Genomic DNA, 19,981 nt, shown 5'->3' on the forward strand with positions numbered 1-19,981 from the left:
ATTAGGCTCATGAATTATGATCAACAGTAGATTTCTTTCAAATACAACAGAGCATAAAATAAACATGTCAGAATCTTCCCCCTGGATTCACCGGACCAAGAATGAGAGTCATTTGTCAAGAGAGCCGTCGAGCTTCTACTGGCCGTGTCCATTCCTCCGAGTCAATAAAGAAAACCAAAACAAGGAGGCTGAGCTTTATAATCTTATTTTATTAAATCAAAATTACACATATATCTACAAACAGTAGATATATTTTCATATGTGTTTAGAAAGTACAGTACAATTTAAGTAGATCTCTTTTTCAATGTGATATTTACAAGGTTCCTTTCACATTTCTCTTTTCTAAAAGGTTTTGCATTACTCTCCCCGTGTACTTCACAACGCATGGAATGAAAATACGGCTGTAAAAACGGATTTGTATACGGTTATATTACGACAGGTGATGGGAGTATCGAGAAAGAGGATATGATTTAAAAACAAAAATCTAAAGAAGAAGGGAGGTATAATTTCGGCTGGAAAAAGCGACACAGCTCGAGAAAGCGCCCTATGTTTCTGTGGATGACTTAAAGCTAGGGCATCACTCAGGTGAGAAAACAGCTCTATGCCAACATTTCAACGTGCAGATTGTTCCTTCTTAACCACTCGAGGTGAATTTCTCTCGTATTGATGTCGCAACGCAGGGTTTCTACAAACAGAGTCCTGCTTTCTTTTCTTTATCTTGGCTCAGTGATTTAAAACAAAAACAAAACAAAAAAAACAGCCACACATTCATCTTTACACGTTTACGTACATGTCTGAAAATCACGTCACACACATATGCACAGGTCCAAGACTCACGATGCATAGCTCACCTACAACAGGACTGAGTAAAGGCGGTTAAGACAAGTGGTCGCGAGGTCCCAAAATTATTTTGATATTACCAAAAAAGAAAAGGGTGCAGGCAAGGAAAAGAACCCCCCCCCCCGGTGTTTGTGCATACAGGAGCTGGATTTAGACACAAGTTAGCAGGAAACACGAGGAACAACGGAAACAGACTCAATGTTAAACAGGAGCTGAGGGAACATGTTTGCATCACACAGCTCGAGTTGACTGTGGCTCGTGGTGGTTATAAAATACTGGTTTCAATTCGAGGGCGGGTGGTGTGATGCATCCTGTGCCTCTGGTGCCACCTAGCTGTTTAACTCGGGGGCCACAACAAGACAACGGCACAGAAACATGTACAATAACACTAGTGGGACCACCTTTAACTCATCACTCTTAAACTAGTTTGGCAGGACAGTAGCATAGAAAGAGAGGCTCACAGATTCTCTTATAGAAGTATATATAACTGCCGGAGGAGGATTTTTTTTCAGTGAGCTTCTACCAGGAGAGTGGATCAAACCGCAAAGGGGATAAAGTCAGTTATAAGTAGGTGCAGTTACATATTCGGACGTATCCCGATTTTTTTTTGTTACCGAGACTCCTCAGATCAAAATATATGTTTCTACTAGGTCATTGTATTGCTGTACTGCAAACTATCACTCGGCACGGACTACACACATCATACGAGTTACTGGTAAAGTGCAAGGAGGAGAGCTGCTTGGATTGAGCAGGATTGGGGGGGGGGGGGGGGGGGGTTACAGCGTGAAACCTCAAGAGTGAATATATTTGCTGATCGGAATGAGCAGAGACGTCATTTAGCTTGAGGGCGAGTTAGAGCTGCAACAAAACCTTCACACGACTCAAATGAAAGGCGAAACTTGAAGATCATTTTTTAGAGTGCAAGTAATTAGATACATTTCAAATAACTGTTCTGATGATAATGGTCTAAATCTTAATTTGCTGGTTCCACTTTCCCCAATTGTGAGGATTTGGTGCGTTTTGGGGTAAATTTTCAATCGTAAACTGAACTTTTTTGAGGGTTTCGACTGTTGTTCAGACAAAACAAGACTTTTGAAGAACTCCTCTTCTATTTTGTAACCGGACCAATCGACTGATCAAGACAGTAAGTGGTGAATTAATCAAACATTATAGTTAAGACAGGATCTTGTAAAAGAACAAAATTAAACTGTGGAGGATCAAACTATTCAGCAAGCGCCTCCAATCCAGTGTCAGCACATTTGCACTCAGATGTGTTTTAAAATCAAGTGACAGTTTATAGTCGCATCAACTGACTGTCAAGGACTGTGTGCAATAGTAAGAGCAGGAGTTATAAAGCCTTTCAAACCAAATCCTCTCTGATCCTCGACTGAAGTAGGTTTGATTCTTAACTGCTGAAATGAAAAGAAGGTTTGTGCAGCTCTGTTTCACTGGAGTTAAAGCCGATCGGTCTCCGGGTTAAATTTATCACATAAAAAAGGGGAAACCACTAATAAAAATAGATCTAAATGTCACATTTGTATTTATAATCCCTAAACCTTGACAAAATTATATGATTTTTCTTTCTCGGTTGTGCTACCAGCTGTATGAAATGTAGAAGAGGCTAATACAAGAAGTGAGAACGCGTCTTTTTTTGGTGCCGTGGAACATCTGGGCAACGCTCCAGGTCAAGTCCTCCACCAGTCGAGCGGTCTGACTCGTGAAGACAACAGATCTCCTTTTAAATGGAAGAGATGCACCACTGGAAGCTTTCAGAAGGGGAAGAGAGGAGAGGAAGTCTTCCACTCACTGGGAGTATGATGGTTTGTGTGGACTGGGAGGACAGGCCATGGTTGGGCAGAAGGGGGGAATGGGGAGAAAGTGCTATAAGCAAAGCACAGTCCATTTATGTCCAGCCAGCTGGCCGCCACTGTCGAAGGCCTCGGCCCTCAGAGGAGGCTGCAGCGGAAGAAGCTGGTTTTTTTCTGAGGCTCGGAGATCTTAACTCCGTGACTGCTCCCCTGCGGCGCATTTCCCTCCTGCAGCAGAATAACAGAGAGGTCACCGCTCTGTGTCAAGTGGAGCTGTGCATTTCAAGTGGCTGGTTCTGGATATATAATACTACAACAAATTATCAAAAAAGCTTATCTTACCAATTTTGTGTCCATCTTCGATTTGATGTCTCGGGCCAGTGTCAAAAACGCCTGAAAACCAGAACAGATATATCGTCACATTTCTGCATCTATTCAACAAACAAAAGAAAACAGAATATAACTACTTACGTTTTCCACGTTGATGTTGGCCTTCGCACTTGTCTCCATGAACTTGATTCCAAATTCTAATGCAAGCTGAAAGAAAAACGGATGAAATTTTACGATACAGTTCACTAATCTATTTTTTAAAGTAACACTAGTGTTACTATTAGATTGTAGTTACTAGTAACTACAATCTTATACAACCCTCTGATAATGTAATACTGTGACTCCTCACCTGCTCCCCCCTGTCCTTGGACACCTGCCGCTTGTCGTTGATGTCACATTTGTTGCCGAGGACCATCTTTTCCACATCAGAGGATGCATGCTTGATTAAAGAAATAAAAACATCACTTAATATGGTGCAAATCAGATATTTAGAATAGGTAAGAGGTAGATGGCCTATAAACAAGGTTATGTTGATCTAGTAAATACCTCCTCTATGTTTCTTATCCAGTTCTTGATGTTTTCAAAAGACTTCTCGTTGGTGATGTCATAGACGAGCATGATGCCCTGTAAAGAAAAGTGTCAAGATTGAAAGTGCTGGAGAAGCTGAGGCTTCCCTTTAAAAAAAGGTGGATTTGTGTTACGTTTGTGTGTCGGTCACAGAAGTTACCCACCATTGCTCCTCTGTAGTAGGCAGTTGTGATTGTTCGGAAGCGCTCCTGGCCGGCAGTATCCCTGGAAATGAACAGAATGGCAACGATAAATATGCAATACTTTAAAAAAGGTCAATGTCAGGAAAGATCCGAGGGTGTGGGGGGGGGTTCCTGTACATTTTTCTCAGCAAGCTAGCAGAGGGGAAGTTGCTCTATTCTTGGAAATATTGAGAGGGGCTGCGAAAAATGTCCGAGTCAGTTGTTGCGACATTCTCCAGAACTCTTCCTGCCAGCGCCACAACTAAAATGTCTGGGTAACAAATCTGATTGAGCCCATGTGAGAATACAATAAGAGAACCACCTCCTGCTTGGTTCCTTCATATGTGAAAGAGAAAGTGCAGAGAACGACCAGACATTTTCTGAAGTTGGTGCCTGACAGTGGCTTCACTGAGGCCATTTCTCCACAGAGTGTCATAGCAGATACTAGATATGGATTTCTGGCCAATCAGAGGTTGAATATATTTGAATCTTAGGACCATAAACCTGTGATTTGACCACTGAGGACAGAAACTACACATGCAAAGTGATAGAAGTATGAGATTGTTAATAGTGCCTTTGACTTTTAAGGCAGAAGAATCATATTTCCAGTCTTTTGAGGGCCGTCACTTTGGGAGAAGAACACTGACACAACACATTCATCTCGAACTCACCATATCTGCAGCTTTATCTTCTTCCCGTCAAGCTCTATCGTCCTGATCTTGAAATCAATGCCTGGAGGGATAAAGGAGGATCGTACATGTGATTCATACCGTTAGCTCGTTAGCATCTGGCTTCCGACACAACACAATACCACTTTAAACACTGGGAATGAGCTGAACTGGGAGCTCAGTGGGTTTGATACCGCAGTAATGTGTGTATAAAATGATACAAGTGTGTTTATAATGCTTAAATTACACAGTGACAGCGGGATACGTAACAGGCTTTCCGGTGTGTGCCAGGATGTAAACGGGGCCTAAGAGCTGACGTCAGTGTTAGCTGTTAGCTTAGAAGCACCCGGCATGAAAATATAATAAAACACACACATCGCTGCTTTTACATTAACCTCCCCCCGAAAACACAGACAACACTATACACACTATTCACCACTTTATCGTGTTCATAACATCTCATTTCACAAGAGGAAAGGCGTCGTTATCAACCGAACGACAAAGAGAAACTACAGCATCCTAGCTAGCGCTCCAGCAAGTAGACGGAGCCCCCGTCAGTGTAAACACACAGGGACACGGGCACAGTCTCACCTATGGTCGAGATGAACGTGGAGTTGAAGGCGTCCTCTGAGAACCGGAACAGGACGCAGGTCTTCCCGACACCGGAGTCACCGATTAGCAGTAATTTGAACAAATAATCGTACGTCTTCGCCATTCTTGATGTTAGTGCGGAAATCCCGCCCGGCGCGGCAGCGATGAAGTGAAACGGAAAAGACGCCCCCTGCTGGCGCGGAATTCACCTGCAGGTTATCTCTGACCAGCTGAGAGGTTCACACCCCAAATACAGTAAACTACAAAAAACTACAGTAAACTACAAAAAAACACAGTAAACCACTTTAAACTGCTCTAAACTACAAAAAAGTACTGTTAACTTCAGTAAGATACTACAAGGTACTGAAAACTACTGTCAACTATTAACTACTGTAAACTACAGCAAATTTCTGTAAACTACAAAAAAAAGTGTTGAGTACTGTAAAATACTAACTACTTTAAACTACAGCAAATTACTAACTACTGAAAATTACTATAAACTACTATAAACTATAGTTAACCACTAAATCTACAGTAAACTGCCAACTAACCACTTCCTAATGTAAACTACTAACTAACCACTAACTACTGTAAACTACTTACTAACCACTGACTACCAACCGTGGTGCGATGTTATGAGTTAGTTTTGTCCAGTAGCCTCGACGTCTTCTACTTTAACACTACTACACTTTATACAACATATTATACAGATATCGTCTTTATACACATGTTACAAAACATGATGTATTATAGCCTCAGCTACTGCAGCAATTCTGTATATGTATGAGTTTATTTGCTATTTTACGTGTTTATTAACATTTTATATTTCAAATGTACACATTTTTTCTAGATTTATTATATACACACAGGCTAAATAAGCCACTAGCCTAATAATAAGAATACATATTATAATCGTGCATCACATGTATGCTAATGCTATACTTTGTACTTTTAACTTACTTTAAACCTTTAAACCATGGAGACGTCTTCACTTAGTTACTCTACTTTCCAGACTACTTAGTTATAGTCTTGTTGTTGGGAGATAATTTGTTAATATGGTTTATTATGTCATTAATTCATGTGTGGTGCCTCTGTGTGAAGAACAAACTCAATAATACAAATTGATGATGTTGTAATCATAATAATTTAGCATTTAACTTATATACACTAATAGTTGAAGCTCACTTGTATATTTGTTATAAAATAGGCCTTCTTTAAAAGTAACTCTATAAAGTGATGTGTTATACATTTAAATGGAGAAAAGAAGCCAATCTGTTACTGTTAAGGATCTGTAGCTTTGTATGTGAGGAGCTCACTGTGTTAGCAGAGCACTCACAGAAACACTATGCATGTTCGTACATGTAAATTGAAGGATGAGCTGCCTCTCCTGTTACACTTTATGGCTGCATGTTGAAACTGCGTGAGGGACACACTCACACACACACACACACACACACACACACACAACACATACGTAGAACTACGCACAACCACACATCGTCATTGTCATCCGCTTTATTTGTGCTCAGAGTTTGGTCTAACACAATGTCCAGCACCAAGACTAATATCAGATGGACCCAAAACCGTATTTAAAAAAAGAGAAAAGACACAAAGGAAACATAAATATATAAAAAGGGGTACAAGTGTTTAAACAATCAGAAATAAGAGTAAAATGACAGGGAATGGATGGCATGTAGAAAATAGGCTTCTTTTTTTTATTGCTTGACGTCCTTGACGGCCTTTTACAAGCTGTTCAGTTCCTGCAGTGTTTGGTCCAGGACTTGTTGCATTCCTAGGTTCTCCTCTTTTGCAGATGATAGTTTCTCTGCAATAAAAAAATTATTAGCAGATATGAAATATAACGGATGTTGGTGGACAGGTCAGTTTATGTTAATAAGGCAACGCAAAAGCAAAATCATGTGTACAATATTCAAACTTAGCCATAAATACTAACTATATATTGAAAAAAACTTATATATGTGACTTTATAGCTGAGGTACAAGGTGTATAACAACCTTACGAATTAGATGTGGAAAAGATGAGTTTAATTGAAAAGGCAGAAGACAGGATAAAATAGAAACATCTTTATTGAGCTTTACTTGAATGGAAACGCAGGAAGGAACAGTGAGAACAGAGGGACAGAAGAGACAAGGTGTTTCCAATCAGGCCGAGAGATACAAAGGAAAAGTGCAAACATTGTGGCCGATGCAAAGGCCGAAAAATTACAAGGTGTTCATATCATTGAGGGCATGATCCAGCTCCTCGCTGATAGCCTTGTATTTCAGCTTCTGAGTGTACAGCTCGTCTGCAGGCGGAGGGGCAGACAGAAAGCAGGAGGAGTCAGAGGAAAGGGCAGAGTTGTGCAGACGACAGGAGGAAAAAGAGAGAAAAAGAAGAGGAAAATTAAGAACATCAAAGATATGAACAAAGGTCGAGTGAAGAGACACTGCAGCTCATTGCAGGATTGAGAGGAAGAATTGAAATGAGGTTTACCTTCTAAGTCATCTATGGTCTTCTCCAGTTTAGCTGCTGTCCTTTCTGCAAACTCTGCACGGGTTTCCGCCTTAAAGGAAAACACCATATTACCATCACACCATCCAGATAGAGATTAGCTTCTCTCTCAGGAACCGAGTCCGAGCAGACATGAACTTACCTCCTTGAGTCTGTCGCTGAGGACTTTTATCTCCTCCTCATATTTGTCTTCTTTCTCAGAGTACTACAGAGACAGAGAAATATGGGAAGGATGTCATTTAATGTTCAAAACAATACACTCCACCTTTTCACGCTCCGCATTTAGGTTGCAAACTATATAACTTGTTGTCTTTCTAAGTTTACTTTGTCTGCGTCTTCTACAAGATGGAACCTGTTTTTCACCCCGACATATGATATAATGTCAATTTTTTCTAGTTCTCCACCTGTCATGTGGGCGTGCTACTTGCTCACAGTGAATTTACTGGACATTCCATGCTGTATTCTGACATGTGCACACTCTGGACAATCTCCAGGGTGTTTATTAAAGGGCTGGCAGGAGAAACTCCGGACATTGTCCTAAGAAACTGACTAGGACATTTGTTTTCTCACCTACAGCCCCTGTGGATAATTTCAGGAGAATATCCAGAGTTCAGTGCCTGAAGTGTCCGAGAGCAGCTTTACAGTTTGAGAGTTGAGCCACAGCTGCTGAATGTTCATGTGTGATGTTGTTTGAGGGTCAAGCAGCTGATAGAGTAGAACGGGAACCTTCAAACAGGGCACTCACCTTGTCAGACTGAGCCTCTAGCGATTTGAGGTTGTTGGTGACGTTCTTGAGCTCCTCTTCCAGGTCACCACATTTCCTGCATGGACAAACAGACTTGTTTCAGTAACCGGTATTGGCCCTGAATGGGTCTTAGGTGGTTGTGTGTGTAATCTTGGTAATAACTGAATGATAGCCTCATCAATGTGTTTGTGCTTACAGTTCTGAGATCTCCGCCCTCTCCTCTGCTCTCTCCAGTTCACCTTCCAGGATGACCAGTTTACGGGCAACCTGAAATTAAGAACACACAAAATCTAAATGACTTTTGATTCATCACTCAACTGGAAGATGAATGTCGCCGAACATGTGATCTGTGTTCGTACCTCCTCGTATTTGCGGTCGGCCTCCTCAGCAATGTGCTTGGCCTCTTTGAGTTGCATCTCCTGGATCTCCATCTTCTCCTCGTCTTTCATGGCTCTGTTTTCAATCACCTTCATGCCTCTGAAGACGAGAGAGACACACGGCATTTAACTTCGACTGGACCACAAGGTTCTTGACATTACTGAATCAACATGGCTTCTAAGACTCTTAAAAATCTCACCCCGCCTTGTTTCAGCCCTAATATTGTGGAGATGCTTTGAAGCTGCCAAAACAGCTTTTTGATATTTTTCCATTTAACTGTCCATGTGGTTCTGCGCTGTCTGAGGTCACTGTTCAACATAAGTTTTGAATTTGTAACTTCTCATGGGAAAATAAATACTTTCAGAACTAACAGCTCTGCAAACGTCTGTGAGAAAAAGGTCGAACCACTTTATCGCTGGCTCTGGGTGAGAAAAGACATTTCCCTTTAGGTCTATGGACGTTTCAGCAAAGCGTCTATAAACAGGATAGACAGCACGAACACGTAACAGGAAGAGAAGCTAAAAGTGTAAATGAACTTTGACACTTAATGGACTACGTTTCCCATGATGCCCTCTGTAGTTTTTACTCCACTGACACAGCAAAATTAAGTGTTTTCAAATGAAAGATAGCATTTGCTGTAATATGACTCGTTAACTTTGAGTTGAGCAAACTTAAATTGTAACTTATATTTTTCTCGTTGGTAAATAATTTTACTTTTCAGTGCACACAGTGGGACCCTCTGAATTTAAAATGGATGCTGCAGTTTTTAAACGTTGTGTCCATGCACGCTGTTTTCCTGTGATGGTTAACATCAGCAGAGTAACAGCAATATTTCTGAACAGCAGCGCACTTTGACGAAGACAATTTATTAAAAAAAGATATCTCAAATATAATTTATAGCTTCCACAGCCATTAAACCATCATTTTCCAAAACTATTACTGAGGGCAGGCCTATCATTTTTGGTTCCGATACCACAGATAGGTAATAAAACGTTTTCATTATGATGAGTCATTGTTTCTATGTTGCTTTGAACTGGTGTGAAGCCGTCACCGGTCGTCACCTTTCGCTTTCATCTGCAGCTTTCTCTGCCTCCTCCAGCTTCTGCAGGGCTGTGGCCAGTCTCTCCTGGGCGCGGTCCAACTCCTCCTCCACCAGCTGGATCCTGCGGTTCAGAGACGCCACATCGCCCTCGGCCTACAGCAACACAGGTCAGAGGTCAAGGGTTAGCCTGGAACCGTGCTCAAGAGGAAAACCTGCTGTTAAGGGTTGGTTGGAACTGCTAATTCAAAACTGGCTCCATGATTCCAAATCATTATCCGGATGTAAAGAAACTAGATGCTAAATGCTTCGAATTGGAGGGTGAGGTGAGAGTTCAGCTGCAACATGCAACTTCACCAGCAGATGTCACTAAATCTTACACACTGTTCCTTTATGGTGCTATTAAAAATAAATGGACTTGATCCGACTTGGGTGGTACTGGCTCTCTTCTGAGTGATAGTTTTTGGTTTTGAGTCCAACAGAATGACAGTTTTAACCTAAACACAGTTACATATCCAATCTGTAAGATTTAAGAGAGAGGATCTATTGGCAGAAATATAAAATAATCTTAGTTAAAGTTTTTACAGTAGCCCACACTGGACAAACTAAACACTTTTTGAGTTTTTTTATGACAACTGGAGGCTGCCAAAAGTTCCATTTCATGTTTGGAAGGGGAGGGTGGGGTTAAGAGTGTTCAGCTGCATCATTTAACTTCACCACTAGATGTCACTAAATTCTACACGCTGAACCTTTAAATCAAGGCTCTGGACTTTTTTTTAAACGTAAACTCAGCTTTGTTAAACAGATTCTTTCTTCCCCCCCCCCCCCCCCCCCCCCCCCCCCCTGTTTCCTGTGTCACTGGTATCTCACAGATGTCTGCTCTCTTCTTCCTGTGCAGAGGAGGCGGAAGGACCTCACCTCCCTGCTCTGTGTCAAAATAGCTCAGAGGGCGAGAGCAGCAGAGACAAACAGGAAGAACCTATTTCCTATAGAGAAAAAAGCCCAAACTTATACAACTTTACCAGATGACTATCCCTTATCTATCAAACGACCATTTTGAAGTGATAGTGAGGCGCTCGCAGCTTTTCTCAGTGTTTCACTCGAAATGGGGCGTGTTGAGGTTAGATAACACACCCGAACAAAAGTATGAGAAGGAATGTGTCCGCAATGATGCCTCAACTTCCCATGAGCCTTTGAAACGACCTCGTTTAAAACAATAAAAGATAAAACACGATACTTTCACAACAGGGGTTCTTTTCAGAAAGTTCTAAATCCTTTGTGTGACCGTTTTTTTTCTTGCACATTCTTCTCAATCCACATCTGGAGGAAGTGGCCATTAGAGTGAAATAAATGAATGAGGCTCAGCTCGGGTGAAGGGCGGATTAACCTCACTTTTTCACGCTCTTTCTTCTCAGAGTCCAGCTCCCTCTGCACGTCATTGGCCCGTTCGTCCGCTTCATCGATCTGCAGCTGCAGCGTCTGGATCTTCTTCTTCACGGACAACATGATCCCGATCTGCGCTTTGTTTTTTCCTCGAGAGCGAATTCCAGGAAAAACGGGATGAAGTGAAGGAGCAGGTCCGCCGAGTGGGACTTTGGAAAAAGTTATTGATTTGCGTAAAGTACAAAAAAAGTTGCCAGATCCGACTGGAAAACGCGTTTTCCTGCTTCTCTTCTCTCTCAGGCAGGAAATCAGGGACGTGCAGGGTTGGGATGGAGGGAGGGAGGGAGGGACGGGGAGAGAGAGAGAGAGAGAGAAAGAGAGAGAGAGTGGAGTTGGGAGTTTTCAGGAAATTTATGTCGAGATCCTCCAATCCTGAGGAGTCCTGTATTCAGATGACATCACAGGATTTAGGAGAGGAAGGCACCGTTGCTCCACAAAAGAAGTGTGCGTGTGTGTGTATGTTTGTGTATGTGTAAAAGAGAGAAACAAAGAGTTTGTGTGTGAGAGAGAGACAGAAAGAGAAAGAAAGAGTGTGTCTGAGAGAGATAAAGGGTGTTTGTGTGTCTGTGTGTGTGTGTGTGAGAGAGAGAGAGAGAGTTGTGTGTGTGTGTGTGTGTGTGTTTGTCTGGCCTTTTCTATTGTGGACTTATATGGCAAATCCAAGGTGTTGCCCAGGCCGCATTTTTGTCCTCTGATTAGAGATCCGAGGGAGCGAGGCCTGAATCATCCGTCTGATTCAGATGACTATGATGAAATCATGTCCACAAGAAAATAAAAGTAAAAGTGTCTGAAATCAAAGGGTTTTAATGGTTTTCTTCCGAGGTGGAGGTATGGGGGGGGGGGGGGGGGGGGGGGGGGGGGGGTTGGGGTGGTGGGCCGCCAGCAATCCTCTTCATCAGGGGCAGTTGACCTGCACTGGCCTGGAATGTAAATTGATCTGTTTGCAGAAAAGGCCCGAGGCCTTTGGGTGGAGACACATTTCTTCAGCGCCCCCTTCTGCCTCCTCCTCCTCCTCTCCCTCCTCCTCTCCCTCCTCCTCCTCACCTTTCAGAACAAAGCCTGGGTGCCTTTTTATCTGTCTGTCCTTGTTTCACACATACAAGCCCTGTACCAGCATCCCACATCAGAAAAAGTGATGGAGCAACCTTTCGAAAAGCAGATATGCTAAGTCATCTGTTTCAGGGGCTGGGGAAGTCAAGGTGGAGTCGACGTCAGGCGTAAATGTGCGGATGGAGCTGGAGGCGGAAATCATCTGTCGTCTGACCTTTAGTCTCTGGGGTTTTATCTCACCTGCCATCACTGGTCATCCAAGAGATAAACTGTGGGGGTGCGCTCACTCGATGCTATCTGACTTGAGCGTAACCATTATAACTGGTTAATCGATTATTAGACAAATAAGTCAGGAAATTATCAACTGATCTTTTTAATAATGTCTAATAACTCCCTGTGTAATATGATAGAGGAAGGAGATGTTGTTTACATTTTGAATGTTTGGTTACACAGAAAAGTTTGATGTCACATAAGACTAAATTGTTTCCATCACACAAAAGATAAGAATTTATCTTGTTATTTAGGTAAATTAACATAAAAAATGAAGAGGAGGCTCTCTAAAGGTTATTGGTTCTTGACCATTATTCTGAGTTTTTTACTTTAAGTCCAGACGGAGGAGGGTGATATATCTCCACCCCAAAAAAGGCCCGAGTATTGATTTCATTATACACTGCAGTATGAGGTTCTCTGTTTGCTTAAGCTGCATTCCTGGGATTCCTGGTCGGCTACAGGCCGGCCAAGTTTTGTCTGTGCTTGAGAAATAGTTCAGATCCAGACCTGAGTGAGCCACTAGTGTTTCCCAACACTATCTGGGTTAGAGGACACAAACAAGTCATTTCATGATTCATTTCCTGGCTGTTGGTCGACTTCAGCAGGAGGTTCTAAGTTGTGGACACAGCTGGGTCGCAGTGTGAAAGTCGGAGTTTGCTGTGAATTGTTTCTGACATAAAGATTCTCCTGTACCAGTATGTGTTTAATACACAAAAATGTTTTTTTAAAGTCAATCTCATTTTAAATCTTTTACACAAAGGTCATTTGAAGTGAGTTCTTTCATTTGTGTGTGTTGTTGAAATCACTGAAACCTTTTAAAGGATGTGTTAGTTTCATTGATTGGAACTGAACAAAGAACTTCGTTTTTATGTTAATGTCACTGATTTAATCACTTTGCTCCGTATTGTTTCATCCCTCGAAGAACAGCCAAACTAAACCATTAACATGCAAGCAGACACAACCTTTTGTCAGATTGAACCCAGTAGGAGCCACAACCAACGTATTTGTAGCTAAATTAAATGATTCTGTTCACTAATTTTGTTGGGAAAGTACTAAACCTGAATGTTCCGCTCTCACTGATCTCCAGTCAGGGAGCAATGTTTAGTTCCGTCCATCTGAACCAGTAGATATTGATACTTCACGAGACTGAAACGTAGAAGTTGTGGTGTTCCACTCTAATGTGGATAACGTTTGTCAGATGGCATCTTTCGTGGTTAAACTCACGTCTCCGGCCTTCTTCTCCGACATTTCCAGATTCTCCTGAGCATCCTTCAGAGCCTCCGAGTACTTGTCCAGCTCGTCGTCTGTTCCCTTCAGCTTCTTCTGCATAGCCAGCAGCTCATCCTCCAACTGAGAGACAGTTCAAATGACACAGTTAGAAAGGACACAGCAGTTCTGGCAAGTATGAAGGAACATTATCACATTATTTGTTTTATCGAAGGCTGGATTTTGATTTTGCTATTATTCTTGTTTAATTCCAGATAGGTGACGATTTATTTAGGAATGCTCTTCTGCTTATAGTTTTGGATTAGATCATAACAAGTGAAGGGGATTTGGTAAAAACCCAGAAGCACGTAGGTTCCAACCTGGGTTCTCTGGCTTATTTTTACCCTTATATGGCCATACACATATGTTATACAACTGAGGTGGATGGAATTTGGTCGGGGGGTGGTAAATAATTAATGTAGGGCAATCTTATGCAACTTTTCCCCCCAGAATAGCAGCTTCACAGTTTGTTTGATGGTTCACTGACTTGGAATAGAGAGAATGGGGCCACTCTCATTCCCATTCACCCACACTCACTGTGGTGGTATGATCTCCTGGGAGAGTGTGTAACTGACCCAAAGGGCTTCAACAGCCAGAATCAGGCCCAGCAAGTTCAAGAGTATTGTTGAAATGTAGTCAGTGTTTATCACCAATAATCTGCAAGGACACTTTAAAAAAAAAAAAATTCTGAAGAGAGTTTGTTGGATTTGTTACAGCCGCAGCTCTTCTGGTTCAGGAGGCTGGAGATCATGAGGAATATCCAACTCTTGATAGGTTTTGTTTAACCACTTCATTGCTCGGACACAGAGCCCAAAATAATTAATCACCACCAACACAGGGCACTGCTGCTCAATAAAAGTAACATGCAATATGCAACTTAACCACTAGATGTCACTAGATTCTACACACTGAACCTTTAAGCCAGAGTTTACGGTCATGCTTGAGGGTATTTGACAGGACAGTATTTTGAGCCAAAGTGGTACTTCAAGCCAAATGCTAATGTCAACATGCTAATATGCTCACAATGCCAATGCTAACTTGTTTTTTTGTTAGCAGGTATAGCATGTACCATGGTCACCATCTTAAATATTGTTAGTTTGGTCAAAACCCAGAAATTGGACAAATTAAAATGTTGACACAATGAAGCAGCAAAAGTTATTACAATCATCCTCCATGGAAATCCATCCAATAGACATTGAGACATTAAAGTCTGGACCAGCCAACACTGTCATCTTAGTGTAGCTAGTGTGGCTAATACCTTTAATAATACATCATCGGGGCATTTGAAAGCGGTTCTCAAGTAAACTAAACATTGTGAGTTTTTTGGGGTTGTTGAGAAACAGTAAAAAAAAAGACACATTGCTGCTGATTTCATTGTAGATTTGGCGACACAATCCCTTAATTGCTGCTGTATTGTCTGTTCCTTCTGTTCCGTGTAATGTAGTTTGGTGTATTTTCATTTCCTCACGTCAGCCTAACTTTACTCTGTCGCACCAGGAATAGCAAAGAAAGCTTCTCCTAGTAGTGCGTGTGTCGCTGCCATCCAAACAAACTAAAGAGCTCTATATAATCTTCTAGGATTTCATGCTGTCTGCTCCTTGTTATAGAAGACATGCTGAGGGCCCATATGTGCGGTGCCAGTGACAACTGTCACTTCATCTGCTCTCTAAGGGTATGATTAGGGCATTAGCCTCCACAGAGAGGATTATTTCCTCTTGCTTTAATGTAGATCCTGGCTTTGTCCAAGCCTCTTCAGCTCCCTGCTCCCCAGCATTCCTCTCGCAGTGCCATGATGACGACACTAGCACCCACCGTCCAATAACTGCCTCTATTTGGAAACCTCAAATATCCTCTTACGTCTCCGGCTTCTACTTTGCTTGTATCAAGTGGTGCACGTATGCTTTCATTAAGTTGGCCCTCAAAATATGAAGATGCCTGAGGCTCTAGCAACGCAGTGCCAAATACGGGTGTGTAGACATTTGGAATGTATGAGGTTTTTCCTGAGATTGCACAGACTTCGATTCGAATAACGATACTGGGTAACTCGGTCTAGCCCAGTCAGAACAACAGCTGCTGATGTGTTTTATCTTCTGCAGCACCATCCCTCTGGTTCACTGATGTGTCTAGCAGTCGTCACTCTGCTATTCTGTCTGCTTTCCCCTGTGGACGTCCTCCACCTTCTCATGCCCACTTCAAGACAAGGCCCCTGGGCTCGGGATCAGCTGCTCTCTGTAATTCAGCATTTGGTGCTGTAGGAAATACTTGACATTTTCTTTCTGAGCCCCTCTACAGTCTGCTCAAGAGTTAGGCGACTTACATTTCATTTTAGAACAATATATTGTTCAAATATCAATTATGTGCTAACATTATATATATCAATAGCAACATTGGGCTGTTTTCACAAAATTAGTTACACTAAATATAGGTTTACACCTAAATTAGATTTGGAGCAACAATGTATCATAGAGGTCAATGTAACTAACTATCAAAGTATTAAGAATAAATACAAATTAGATTTAAGAATATATATACCTTTATACTTGCATATTAATACAAAACTTTAATTAATTTAACTTAACAACTAGTTTAGTTAAGTTTAATTTGTAATTTGCTTAAATCAATTCATCAATCAATTCACAATAGAATAGATATTACGGCTATAACTTAATATTAATATATTAGTAAACTGTATATTATATTAATAAATTGAATATCAGTTCCTCATTTTGTACATAGTAGGTGCATAATGTATCAAGTCCTTTTCATGTGCACTTATATTTCGCACTTTTCCATCTGTTCTTGTTTTTGCTGATGTTCAATGTCCATGTATGGTATCAATTTAATCTATATTCCCTTATGTATGAAAGTCATACTATTGATTGACTTCCCATCTAACTCCTCATTCAACATAAGTAAAGTTTCTGCTCTGTCACTCCTTCACATCCATCCTCCTGTGGTTTCCTATGAATCCCATCATTCCCACTCACCAGCTTGCATTTATCCTCTGCTGCCTTTTTGTCCGACTCGGCCTGCTCCGCCCTGTCGATGGCGTTCTCCTTGTCCAACTTCAGCATCTGCATCTTCTTCTTGATGGCCTCCATGGCGACGGTCGGGTCTCGGGCGTCTTGCAGAAAAAAACTTTTATCTCTTCTGGGTGAGAAGCCGCTGCAGATGCTGAGAGGAGAAGGCGCTCACAGGAGTCCTCACAAAGTTAACGGGGAGAGCGAGTGGCAGATGGAGAGAGGAGGAGGGAGACGGAGAGGGGAGCTCAGAGCGAGGGAGCACAGGAGAGGAGGATGCAAAGTGAGAGTGGCTATCGAGCTCTATGGGATTTAAACTTGGCTGGAGGTTTGGAGACAGCCCCGGTCCCCGGTGACAGCCCTCTCCCACCCTTTACCCCTTCTGCCACTCCCCGCCATGGTGACTCCACATCTAGCTTTGCCCCCCCCCCTCACTAAAGTTCACTTCTCAAAAGCTCAGTGTGATGTTTGTGTTTTGGAAATATGCAGCCTGTCTCCTTATTTGGCTCATGGCCTTTTCGTCCTGGGCCGAACCGGAGAGGAAAAGCAGATAAGAAGCAGGACAATCATCCAGAACTCAGACATCAAAAGGACATTGTTCACATTAGTAACTTGAGTTAGTCGAGATTATTTTGTTTTCTTCCTCTGGGCTGCATATCTATATGCCTATGTTCTTACTCAGGAATGTTCAAATTGATGTTAATACCAGAGTTGGTTAGAAAGGACATAGTTTTCATTCTACCACGGAATGAAAAGGGGCTGCATGGAAAATGATCCAGCCAAAGAAAATTTGGGGGAAAGAGCTGTCTGCGTGTGATCTACACCAGGCAGCCGGAGCGCTTCAGTCGAGCTGCACAGACGTAAACTACAGGTCTGCTGCAATTAAGATCCTCTTAACTACTACTGGTTTGACAGACCTGTATTTAGATCTGTTCTGTAATTTGTTAGTCGCACAATATGAAAAAATGTTGTCGACGACAAGGGTTAATTTACTTATTCCAGGAATATTACTTGGAATATTTGGAAAGTAGGTGATTTGTGGTATAGACTCTTTCATATTGTCTCTTGTAAGTTTAACATGTTTCCACATGAAAGTTTGAATTAGAAACCAAATGGCATGAAAAGCAAACGAGAAAGAAAAGGAAATCTATCTCTGTAATTCACAATCAATATTGGTGAGCAGTGTAAAAACTGAAATAGAATGGGATTGTGTGCATGTGCGTGTGTGTGTGTGTGTGTGTGTGTGTGCACGTGTGTACCATAATGACATCAACACTGATGGACCTGTGTGCTTTCTCTCAGCTCCACTGTGCCAGCTGCCTCAGCTAAAAATAAAGATTACAAGAAAGTCAAAGAAAGGTGAGGCGTCCAGCGGCCATTCAAGTGACATCTGAAGATAAACTCTGACAGATGCATCTCGGATTTTTCATGTTGTGTTGCGACAACCCGGTTGTTGTTATCCCTTTTGCAGACATTATCTTTCTGGTTGGTGTCTTGTGTGGCGCAGAGAACGATGTCCAGGATGAGTGAATTTAAACCTGAACCTGAATCTGTTTGCTTGCAGGTGCTTCGACTTTGAGGAGCTTGATGCTGCTGTTTCCATGAAAATCTTGATTCCTCAAAAGACCTCTTTTGTGAGATAAGAACATTTCAGAGCAAAATAAAGCATTTAAAATAAATCATTGGATTATACGAGAAATGTAAAGAGACAACCCTGAAAATGCTTTTCACTAAACTTCAGTCGACTGCAAGTGTTGTCTTTAATGAGAGATTGAAACTGAAGCCTTTTTTGGCACAACAGTGTGAAAGTGTTGGCAGTTTAATCACTGCACAAACTCAGGGTTTAACTAACGTTTATACATCATGACCTGCCATGATAAGAGCGCTGACTCTGGGCCTTATTTGGTCTGTCAGGCTGCTTGCTGCACATGTTGATATTACCTAGATATTATTCTGATAATATAAGGTAACAAATATTGATTTTGGAGGCGTCTCCTAAAAATGTGGTAATTGATTGCTTGTCCTGGTGGTGTGGTAAGTCCGAGCTGGCTGTGCAGGGAGCAGAGAGGATGGTTTGGAGCAGAGCCCGGAGAGAAGAACGAGGAGCGTAAGAGAGAGGAGGTGAGGGAGAGAAATCAGAACCCTCCCACAGGAAACCGAGCTAAACTCTTCTTCTCCTTGTATGGTAAAAACTCCCCGAAAAGCCACAGGATCGCCTTGGGAGTAGACTCAAAGTCCTGCTAAGTATAAATCACAAAGCAATGGGAATAGTGTAACAGATTAGGGTGTATATGAATGAAGAACACTGACTGGGACCCTTTTAGCAGCACTCGATGTCATGCGAGGGGTATGTAAACACGCATATTACAGTAAAGGCTGTACACGTCAACAGAAAACGTTGCATTTAGTGCAGTGATCAACCAAAGGAAATAATTATATGTACATGTTTGATTGCAAAAGTTTACTTTGGCAGCGTACGCAGCACCACCTGTGTGTTTATGATGACTCACAGTGTAGTGAGACAAGCCCAGTCGTCAACCTACGCAGACACGTCCGCCTTCTGTACCAACACGTCCATCAACTACACAACTACATCCAATGAATCCCAAACACCAAGGCTGACTATGGACGCGGCATCCTGTTATATTTGGTCGTGTAACTCAGTCCAGTTGTATCTCGGACTCCTGACAATGTCTAGGCTCCATCTTGCCAGCCAAGGGACCGGAGATCTGTTACTTTGACGAGGCACAGTTGTCTTGCCCAGGCCCCGGCGCTGAAAGGCTTTTCACACCAAGAGGAGGGGGGAGGAGCACAGGGACGGTCTCTTAATGGGGCGCCATTAAGGAGCGAATCATACATCCAACATCCATGCACAGTCAATCATTCTGTCTTTCCTCCAATTCTCACATTGACTGTTAGAATGTTTATTTGTGACTATTCAGAGGCCAATCAGATTTCAAAGAGGCCCGCCCCTTTTCACCATCTTTCAATGCTTCACATCCTCATCGCTGTGTCACAATACTCACCTGCTTGTGTTGCTGTACACGAGCATGCTAATGACCACAGGCTTAATGCTAAGCCCGTACCAACTCAATAATTACTCCGGTAGCCTTGTGTAGCATAATACACTGACACATTTATAAGAGGTATATTTTTAGATTGGAGCAGCAGACATTCTTCTACTTAAGTTTCAGGGGTCTTGTTGACTCTGATGAAGTCATTATTTGTTGCTCGGCTGGCGTTTAGGTTTTCTCACTTCAGCGGTCACAGGCG

General features: G+C 42.1%; 2 protein-coding genes and 1 long non-coding RNA gene across 6 annotated transcripts; 1 reads left to right on the forward strand and 2 right to left on the reverse strand.

Annotated features, from left to right (window-relative positions):
• Positions 1–189: 189 nt before the first annotated feature.
• Positions 190–5,173, reverse strand: LOC128454401 (ras-related protein Rab-8A). The gene is made up of 8 exons (XM_053437802.1): positions 4,987–5,173; positions 4,399–4,459; positions 3,710–3,770; positions 3,525–3,602; positions 3,328–3,417; positions 3,120–3,185; positions 2,991–3,041; positions 190–2,876 (listed from the first exon to the last, which is right to left on the reverse strand). Exons 1-8 carry the CDS (start codon positions 5,108–5,110, stop codon positions 2,787–2,789), a joined length of 621 nt encoding a protein of 206 aa, XP_053293777.1. The 5' UTR covers positions 5,111–5,173; the 3' UTR covers positions 190–2,786.
• A 1,313-nt stretch (positions 5,174–6,486) lies between these two features.
• Positions 6,487–17,050, reverse strand: LOC128454736 (tropomyosin alpha-1 chain). 4 transcript variants are annotated; one of them, XM_053438248.1, is made up of 9 exons: positions 16,676–17,038; positions 13,647–13,772; positions 9,682–9,815; positions 8,602–8,719; positions 8,439–8,509; positions 8,243–8,318; positions 7,640–7,702; positions 7,480–7,549; positions 6,487–6,811 (listed from the first exon to the last, which is right to left on the reverse strand). In XM_053438248.1, the coding sequence occupies exons 1-9, from the start codon at positions 16,787–16,789 to the stop codon at positions 6,729–6,731; spliced, it is 855 nt and encodes a 284-aa protein (XP_053294223.1). In that variant the 5' UTR covers positions 16,790–17,038; the 3' UTR covers positions 6,487–6,728. The 4 variants fall into 4 exon arrangements, with proteins under 4 accessions (XP_053294223.1, XP_053294224.1, XP_053294225.1 ...); XM_053438251.1 differs by lacking the exon at positions 6,487–6,811 and adding an exon at positions 6,854–7,291 and having other exon boundaries at positions 16,676–17,050; XM_053438249.1 differs by lacking the exons at positions 13,647–13,772; positions 16,676–17,038 and adding an exon at positions 11,052–11,415.
• A 198-nt stretch (positions 17,051–17,248) lies between these two features.
• LOC128454737 (uncharacterized) lies at positions 17,249–18,340 on the forward strand. The gene is made up of 3 exons (XR_008341642.1): positions 17,249–17,579; positions 18,011–18,067; positions 18,273–18,340. It is a non-coding gene; the product is annotated as an uncharacterized LOC128454737 (long non-coding RNA).
• Positions 18,341–19,981: the final 1,641 nt, after the last annotated feature.

The sequence above is a fragment of the Pleuronectes platessa genome, chromosome 13 (genome assembly GCF_947347685.1).
Source record: "Pleuronectes platessa chromosome 13, fPlePla1.1, whole genome shotgun sequence".
NCBI lineage: Eukaryota > Metazoa > Chordata > Actinopteri > Pleuronectiformes > Pleuronectidae > Pleuronectes > Pleuronectes platessa.

Bases quoted from the DNA above. Each gene is read 5' to 3' on its own strand.
- LOC128454401 (XM_053437802.1), bottom strand. From the start codon at position 5,110: ATGGCGAAGACGTACGATTATTTGTTCAAATTACTGCTAATCGGTGAC. The intron at 3,771-4,398 runs GTGAGTTCGAGA...GTTCATTTCCAG, and splicing joins AAGATAAAGCTGCAGATATG to GGATACTGCCGGCCAGGAGC. The intron at 3,418-3,524 runs GTATTTACTAGA...TCTTTAATCAAG, and splicing joins GGATAAGAAACATAGAGGAG to CATGCATCCTCTGATGTGGA.
- LOC128454736 (XM_053438248.1), bottom strand. From the start codon at position 16,789: ATGGAGGCCATCAAGAAGAAGATGCAGATGCTGAAGTTGGACAAGGAG. The intron at 8,720-9,681 runs GTGACGACCGGT...TCTCGTCTTCAG, and splicing joins GCTGCAGATGAAAGCGAAAG to AGGCATGAAGGTGATTGAAA. The intron at 7,703-8,242 runs GTGAGTGCCCTG...CTGTCTCTGTAG, and splicing joins TAGAGGCTCAGTCTGACAAG to TACTCTGAGAAAGAAGACAA.